The sequence below is a fragment of the Miscanthus floridulus genome, chromosome 7 (assembly GCF_019320115.1).
Source record: "Miscanthus floridulus cultivar M001 chromosome 7, ASM1932011v1, whole genome shotgun sequence".
NCBI classification, from domain to species: Eukaryota; Viridiplantae; Streptophyta; class Magnoliopsida; order Poales; family Poaceae; genus Miscanthus; species Miscanthus floridulus.
This window is the reverse complement of record NC_089586.1, coordinates 2715272-2724385: the sequence shown is the minus strand read 5'-3', so window position 1 is coordinate 2724385 and position 9114 is coordinate 2715272. Positions and strand designations below refer to the sequence as shown.

The following is a 9114-nucleotide window of genomic DNA, read 5'->3' as shown; positions in this document are numbered from 1 at the left end:
CAACACTGTGTCAATTAATCAATCATTATTTATATAATATTTATTATTAAAATGTAATTACATCAGCAAAAAAATAAAGCATTAAAATAATTTACAACAACAAATATATTAGGTTTAAACTAAAATAGAAAAATACTAAAATTAATTTAGTATTTATGTATCATTAATAGTATTAAAATAATATTAAAATAACTATATTATTAAAAGTTTTCTCTATTAAAATTTACTTCTAATTTTAGTATTATTTGAAAAGTTTTAATAGTAGCATTATAGAATTCACTTGTCTATATTATTATTACTATAATACTATTACTTTTAATAGTAGTATTAAAGTATTAGAACTTTTAATAATAGTATTTAGTATTAAAAGTATTAATAATAATGTTATAGTATTAATAACAGAGAAAAGTTACTTCTATAATACTACTATTGAAACTTTTAAAACAATACTAAAATTAGAAGTAACTTTTAATAGAAAAAAACTGTTAATACTATAGGTAACTTTTAATATTATTATATTTAGACAGAGATGACACCGCTTGTCAAGTTTAGGGACCTGTGGTGATTACCTTGAAAGTTCAGGGACCGGGATGACACCGTCAGCCAAGTTTAGGGACTTGCGGTGATCACCTTAAAAGTTTAGGGACCTAGATGACACCGTCTGCCAAGTTTAGGGACCCATAGATATCACTTTAGAAGTTCAGGGACCTGACCGGCGATTGAAGTTTGCTCTATACTATATATATCCTTCAATGTACAAGAACATTTTTTTGCCAGAAAATACAACACCTTCTTTTAGGTTTAAACTAAAATAGAAAAATACTAAAATTAATTTAGTATTTATGTATCATTAATAGTATTAAAATAATATTTAAATTCCTATAGTATTAAAAGTTTTCTCTATTAAAAGTTACTTCTAATTTTAGTATTATTTGAAAAGTTTTAATAGTAGTATTATAGAAGTCACTTGTCTATATTATTATTACTATAATACTATTACTTTTAATAGTAGTATTAAAGTATTAGAAATTTTAATAATAGTATTTAGTATTAAAAGTATTAATAATAATGTTATAGTATTAATAACAAAGAAAAGTTACTTCTATAATACTACTATTGAAACTTTTAAAATAATACTAAAATTAGAAGTAACTTTTAATAGTATAGGTAACTTTTAATATTATTATATTTAGACAGAGATAACACCGCTTGCCAAGTTTAGAGACATGTGGTGATCACCTTGAAAGTTCAGGGACCGGGGATGACACCGTCAACCAAGTTTAGGGACCTGCGGTGATCACTTTGAAAGTTTAGAGACCTGGATGACACCATCTGTTAAGTTTAGGGACCCATAGATATCACTTTAGAAGTTCAGAGACATGCAGCATGTTCGCTTGCTCGTAAACGATCGTAAATTTCCAGCCAGGAATAGTGTTTTTCTCTCACACCAAACCAGCCAACAGTAAATAATCCACGATACGATACGGCCTCCCGAACAGGCCGATGGATGACACTGGCGGTCAAGTTCAGGACCGACGATGAATTTTGCTCTATACTATATATATCCTTCAATGTACAAGAACATTTTTTTGCCAGAAAATACAGCACCTTCTTTTAGGTTTAAACTAAAATAGAAAAATACTAAATTAATTCAGTATTTATGTATCATTAATAGTATTAAAATAATATTAAAATTCCTATAGTATTAAAAGTTTTCTCTATTAAAAGTTACTTCTAATTTTAGTATTATTTGAAAAGTATTAATAGTAGTATTATAGAATTCACTTGTCTATATTATTATTACTATAATACTATTACTTTTAATAGTAGTATTACAGTATTAGAACTTTTAATAATAGTATTTAGTATTAAAAGTATTAATAATAATGTTATAGTATTAATAACAGAGAAAAGTTACTTCTATAATACTACTATTGAAACTTTTAAAATAATACTAAAATTAGAAGTAACTTTTAATAGAAAAAAACTTTAATACTATAGGTAACTTTTAATATTATTATATTTGGACAGAGATGACACTGCTTGCCAAGTTTAGGGATCTGTGGTGGTCACCTTGAAAGTTTAGAAACCGGGATGGCACCGCCAGCCAAGTTTAGGGATCTGCGGTGAGCACCTTGAAAGTTTAGGGCCCCACCTGGATGACACCGCCTGCCAAGTTTAGTGACCCACATATATCACTTTAGAAGTTCAGGGACCTGGATAACACTAGCGGCCAAGTTGATGACCGGCGATGAATTTTGCTCCATACTATATATATACTTCAATGTACAAGAACATTTTTTTTTGCCAGAAAATACAGCACCTTTGCGAGTAAGGGGGAAAAAGTGGTTTTATAACTATACAGTTGTCCATCACTCTACAAAATGAGTAAGCCGCGAGATAGAAATGCAGCCACTGCAGGAAATAAAACAACATCATTTCAGGTAAAGTCTAGCTATCGAATCGATGAGATTTTTTTTTTTTTGAGTAATAGAGCTTCTATTAATTCATGGCAAGATTACAATCGGCAGCCGCTAGATCGACTAGCCAGCCCGGTGCATTATCAATCCAGAAGTGACAACGATCAGTGGCCGAAACCATAGATGCACAAAGGTTTGCCACCGAATTCGCGTCCCTTTGAATCCATCTAATCTTAAACTCACTAAAAACCTTGCCTAGCTCTAAAATGTCAAAACATAAGCCTCCGATGTGTGAAGTAGACGCATGTTGACTTAGCAACAACTTCGAGAGTTCTTGGCAATCGACTTCAAGCATCACCCGGTCGAGTCCCAATTCCACAGCCAGCTCGAGACCCTCCCTCGCCGCCATGGCCTCCGCTGTAAGCACATCCGGTACATCCTCAAACCATCTTGCTGATCCACCTGCCACTAGACCATCTTGATCGCGGATGACCACTCCTGCCGAGCCAGTATTGGTCACCTGGTCGAAGCCCGCATCCGTATTGATCTTGAACCAGCCCGACGATGGCTTCTGCCACTTCGTTTTCGGCGCCCTCGGTCTGACCACCGGCGCTCGCTTTAGTGACGCCAGGTCTTCCAGAAGCTTTGATATGAACCGAGCAGTAGCACCTGGTTCCAGGATTTGCACCCGTGACCACGCGCGTTGCGACCAGTCCAGAGTGCCCAGGCGCCACATATAATTGTTTCAGTGGTCGCGATCCTCCCTGACCGCATGTGGAGAACATCCCTAGCCCAAGTGCAACTCTGTATGCTTGGCACCGGCATCCCCGTCTCCTTCTTCACCTCTTTCCAGAATCGCTTCGCGAGCGGGCAGTCGAAGAACACATGAAGCAAGGTCTCATCTCGACTGCCACACACCTCACAGTGGCTTTCTCTTGCCACATGTCGCCTCTTGAGCTCCGACTTTGACGGCAGGGAATTATGGAGCACCCTCCACCAGAAGACACGAACCTTGGGTGGCACATTCAGTTTCCATAGCACCTTCCAAAAGGTCGAGTCACCTGAAGCTGATGCCTGCCTGTTATCATCGGCCATCGCTTTTTCCATCTGGTCCCGCTTGAGCAACTTGTAAGCAGATTTTACTGAATAAGCCCCATGCTTTTCATGTGCCCAGGCGATCACATCTTCATCTAGACGGTTGCTCGGCTTGATCTTCAGCACCTCAGCCGCCTCCAACGCCAAGAATGAGCTACGTATCAACGCTTCATTCCACACACGTGTCCCGGGTATGAACAGATCCCGTACACGCTCCACGGTGGTCCTAGGCATACGAACCAAAGGTTTGAGAGGTCGCACGCCAGGGATCTAGTTGTCTTCCCAAATACTAATGTCCCCCGGTCCAACTCTCTTGATTAGACCCCGGGCAAGGACGTCTCTGCCATGAAGGATTGCCTTCCACATAGCCGAGCTTCGTCTTTTCTTGGTAGCTGAAAGGAAATCACAGTTAGGGTAATATTTCCCCTTCAGTACCTTGGCGCATAAAGAGTCCGGCCGTGAAAACAATCTCCATCCTTGCTTCCCAAGCATTGCATGATTGAACAAAGCAAAATCACGAAAGCCCACTCCTCCATCCTCTTTTGATCTTGTGAGTTTCTCCCATTTTAGCCAATGCATTTTGTGGTTATCGAGGGAACTCCCCCACCAGTAATTAGATACTGTCGAGGTAAGTTTCTGACACACCGTAGGCGACAGTTTGAAACAAGACATAGGGTAGGTGGGCACCGCCTGTGCATTGGCTTTCAGAAGTACCTCCCGAGCAGCACAACTGAGTCCCTTCTCTGCCCATCCTTCCACCATGCCGCGCATCCTTGCTGGCACATAGTTGAACGCGTCAGTTGCACCACGCTCAGCCGCCGTAGGTAAGCCCAAATAGCGCTCCCCCAGCGCTTCAGTACCAATTTGCAAGCTGGTATGAACCACCCTTCTGTCTTCGTCGTCACAATTCGGACTAAAAAAGATGGCAGACTTGTTTTTATTCACAAGCTGCCCCGACCCTCGGTGATACTCGTCAAGGATCGTTGTCACTCTGTCCGCCCCCCTCTTCGACGCCTGTGTGAATATCAAACAATCATCAGCAAGCAAAAGGTGCGAGATCCATGGCGCATGTCGACTGACTCTCACCCCCCTTGAGACATATTGTGGTCCAATGTTCTTTAGCATACATGATAAACCTTCCGAGCATATTAGAAACAGATAAGGCGAAATGGGATCCCCCTGACGTAGCCCTCTCGACGGTTTAAACTCATCAGAGAAGACTCCATTCACCCTCACTGAAAAGGTCACAGATGTCACACACTTCATCACTAGAGAAATCCAAACTTCAGGGAATCCCATTGCTCTCATGATGCATTCAAGATATCGCCACTCAACCCTATCATAGGCCTTAGCCATGTCCAACTTGATTGCACAATCACCTTGTTTTCCCCTTTTGTTCCTCAGATAGTGTATGCATTCATACGCGATCAGGACATTATCAGTAATCAAACGGCCCGGTATGAACGCACTTTGTTCAGCTGAGATCACCTCCTCCAAAATCCGGCGAAGTCGATTTGCCATCGCCTTGGAACAAATTTTATATAGGACATTGCATAGAGAAATCGGTCGGTACTGGGTTAAATCTTGTGGATTAGTTACCTTAGGAATAAGGACCATCAAGGTTTTATTGACCTCCTCGGGTAGCTCTCCACCATTCAGAAAACCCAATGCCGCCTCCATCACACACTTTTTGACCAGGTCCCAGTGCGTTTGAAAAAAGCCCGCGTTGAAGCCGTCAACACCCGGGGATTTGTTTGGTCCCATATGAAATAACGCTGCCTCAACCTCCTGTTCAGAAAAGGGTACCGCTAGTAATTCACTCATCTCCAGCATCACCTTTCTCGGCACGTGAGTACACACCAGTTCCGGTTCCAGATCATCCTGGGCTGAGAAAAGGTGTTGGTAGAAATCACATGCCAATCTTTCTTTGTCTACCTGTTCTGTAAAGACACGGCCATCATCATCCTTGAGCTGCTTGATCCGGTTAGTTCTGCTTCTAGCTTTGGCTTTGGCCTGAAAAAATTCAGTATTCCTGTCGCCCTCCCGAAGCCAACTGATCCTGGATCGTTGCTTTGCCATCACTTCCTCCCGTGCAAGGACCTCTGCAAGCCGTGACATAATTGATCGTTCCCTATCCGTAGGCCCTCGATAGAGAGTATTTCCTCTCTCTTCCTCTAGCTGCGCTCTGAGCTCCTTAACTTGCTTTGTGACCGAGCCAAAGACGTCTCGATCGCAAGTTTTCAGTGCTCCTTGCAAAGTTGAGAGAGTATTCGCCACTGTGGACAAATCTGCCCTGCCCGGCCCCGGGTCCCAGGATTTGTTCACAAACTCATTGTACTCCCCGTGAGTTTTCCACATGTTTTCATACCGGAATGGTTTGGGACGCCTGCCCCCCGCCCGCAGCCACCGGCTCTGAATTCCTCACCTCCACCAAGAGGCCAGCATGATCCGACTCCGTCAGAGGGAGATGGAACACTTCGGATCCTCCCAGCCGATCCATGAACTTACAGTCTCCCAAGGCACGATCCAACCTGACCTTGACATTTCGATCAGCATCCTGCCTATTGTCCCAGGTGTACGGTAGACCATGGAAACCAAGGTCGGTGAAGCCACAGTCACTGACCACGTCCTAGAACGCGGTCACCTGCCACAGCTCCCTCTCAATGGCTCCAATCTGCTCCTCCACCGCCAAAACCTCATTGAAATCCCCCAAACACAGCCATGGTTCACTCGACTGTGCTCGCAGAAATCGCAGGAGGTACCAGCTCTCCTTCCTTCGCTCCCTTCTGGGTTCACCATAAAACCCCGTAAGCCGCCAATGAGAAATCTTCAGCCGCTCACATGACAACATCACATCAATATGTGACCTTGACTTGCTCATCTCTGCGATCATGACGTCGCCACGCCACAACAGCACTAAACCGCCGCTTAAACCCTCCGCCTTGACCACTATGGCATTTTGGAAGCCAAGGTCTGCAATCAAGCCGAGAGCTCTCTCCTCCCCCATCCTCGTCTCCATCAGGAACACCACCGCGGGCCTCTTCTCCACCACCAACTGGCGGATCTCTTGAACTGCCTCGGGCCGCCCGCAGCCCCAGGCAGTTCACACTAAGGATATTCATTGTGCCCGGCGGGGACTGCTCTCCGCAGCCGCCGCCGATCTCGCATTGTTGTTTGCACCACGCTTTTGTTTCTTAAGGGTTTCAATCATACTCCCCCCACTCTCAGCCCCCGGATCCATCTGATTCACCCGCGAGCTCACCAGTCCCGCTGGCACCAGAGTAGATCATCCATCCACCGGAATGTTCAGGTCAGGTGTATGTGTGGCTGGGGTAGCTCCTTTTGACTTCCTCTTGCGAGGACCCGGCCGGCGCCCCTCCTCATCCATCATATCAAGCTTCCTGCTTGCACCCTGCCCACCTTCATTGTTTCTTCTAGCCACGTCCACCCGGTCCTCCTTCAGAGGTGATTGCACCTCTTGTTCCTCCGATTCCCCCATCACGCTATCAGAGTAGCGAGATCCGGTTCTAGAGCTCCGGTCCCCCGACTGATTCGATTGACGTGTGTGGTAAAAGCCCGAGGAGGAGCCACTCCCAAAAGTCTCTGCTGCTGCCCCGGCAAAGGACTGCAGCCGGCGTCTCTTCTCCTCCGGTGCTCTCAACTGAACATCGTATGGCAACTTCCCCTCCTCATTTCTAACAGCTGGAGTTGGACACTCCAAATCAGTATGCCCCAATTTACCGCATGAGAAACAAATGTATGGGAGCTTCTCATACTGAACCTTAAACCACTTCGGTTCTTCTCGTCGCTTTAGTCTGAGTAGGATGCCCCTCCGGAAGGGTCTGTCAATGTCAATGGCGACCCTCACCCGGAGAAAGGCTCCACTGGCTTTTCCATCGGCATCCACGTCCATGGAAACAACCTTGCCAATCATGTCCATGACATGTGAACCCTTATCTCTGTTCATCCAACCAATTGGCAGATCTAAGATCCTTACCCACATCTCAACTTTGTCGAACACAATGCTTGACGCACTGAGAGACCCATCATATTCTTGCAGCAACACGCCATACTTTTTCACCATCCATGGCGAGCTTGACAGCACACGCTCCTTGTCCCGGGCACTTCCAAACTCAGCCACAAACTTGTTTTCCCCCTTCTCCCCGATGGTCCTGATCTTCAGTCCAGCTGGATTGCCCCAGGCTGGCTTCATAGCCAGTACGGATCGTATCGGCGTGGATCGGCACCGGAGAAAGGACCTTCCCCACCAGCGCCCACTCCACAGGCACCTTAGCATCTACTTCCTCCTCGTCACTGAGGTCCAACACCTCCTCCTCCTCCTCCGTGAGATGGAGTTTGCGTAGCAACTCTTCAACATTAGGGTTTGGGCCGGAACCCTTCCCCTCCACATCTCCCTCTCCCGATCCGGACATGTCGATCAACCGGGGGCAAAAACGACGTGCGATGTGCAAGTAGATGCACAACCACGGATCTCAGAACCCGACTAGGACCCTAAGCGGTAGAACCCTATCGGCAATGGTGCGTCGCCGGCGCCTGAGACGGCTAACCAGACGATATGCGTTGGCCGGCTCCACTCTGCAGGGTAGAGACGGGGCTTGGACACCGCGGCCACGTGGCCGGCGGCGTAGCAGATCGAGGTCGCCGGGGCGGCGGCCTAGATCGACGTCGGGTTCGAGATCGCCTCGCCGATCGCCCTAACAACCACTCCGTAAAACATGGTAACTTCCTGACAGGAGTACATGGTTATCGAATCGATGAGATTGATCAGGCCACTTAAACTGAAATCAATGGGGGTCTACACGACCGGACTGGAAAGGTCTCGCGCGCGGTCCTCCCACAGATTTCGATACATGCACGTTTTTTTTTTCTTGTCATGACGGGACTGCACGCGCGCGCATCTGGTCTAATGGTAAAGTCTACAGCTCCGTATTGTGTTTTCTTTTTTATCGCGGGGGGTGGGGTTCGTTTCTATTGTTTCAGATAGTCGACCTGAGGCCGTAATACATGTACTCCTGCTGATGGGATTGATTTTTTGGGGAAAAAAATCGGTCCCTACTGAAATGGACGAATTTTGAGCAATTCTGGTCTGGAACGCACGGAGCTTAAATAGCCGCGTGTGTCGTAGCGTAGTTAGGGACATCGTCGTCTAGCAGCGGATTTCTATAGTCTGTCTGCAAGAGTCTAAGGTCGTGAACTTTTCTAGTAGAACACTGACCTGGAGGAGGCGGACTCCTGGATTGCCACCGGCTTTCGGAGTCTCGCGTCGTTGACCGCCCGGGCTCCCTAGCACCGGCAAACTTCCATAGTCGCAACACTATTCTCTTAAGTTAGTACGCCATTACAGCTCCACCGTTACAGCCGGTGTCTTGTGTCCGTGTTTCTATCGGTAGGTTGCTAACGGTATCTCACCGTATTGCAATCCCGGGCATTGTAGGAATCTTACTTCTCTTTAATGAAGCACGTGCCAATACACGCTTTTGAAAAGAAAAAAAATTTGAGACCCAATTTAGTGAATTTTAGATATTTGAAGTACAAAATTCGTTTCGGACTATCTCTGTCGAATCCCAAAACCTTTTTT

The 9114-nt window shown here is 45.5% G+C and overlaps 1 protein-coding gene across 1 annotated transcript; it reads right to left on the bottom strand.

Moving 5' to 3' along the window:
- Window positions 1-6801: 6801 nt before the first annotated feature.
- Window positions 6802-7728, bottom strand: LOC136462549 (uncharacterized). Its single transcript, XM_066461647.1, has one exon. The coding sequence runs from the start codon at window positions 7726-7728 to the stop codon at window positions 6802-6804; it is 927 nt and encodes a 308-aa protein (XP_066317744.1).
- Between the last annotated feature and the right edge of the window lie 1386 nt (window positions 7729-9114).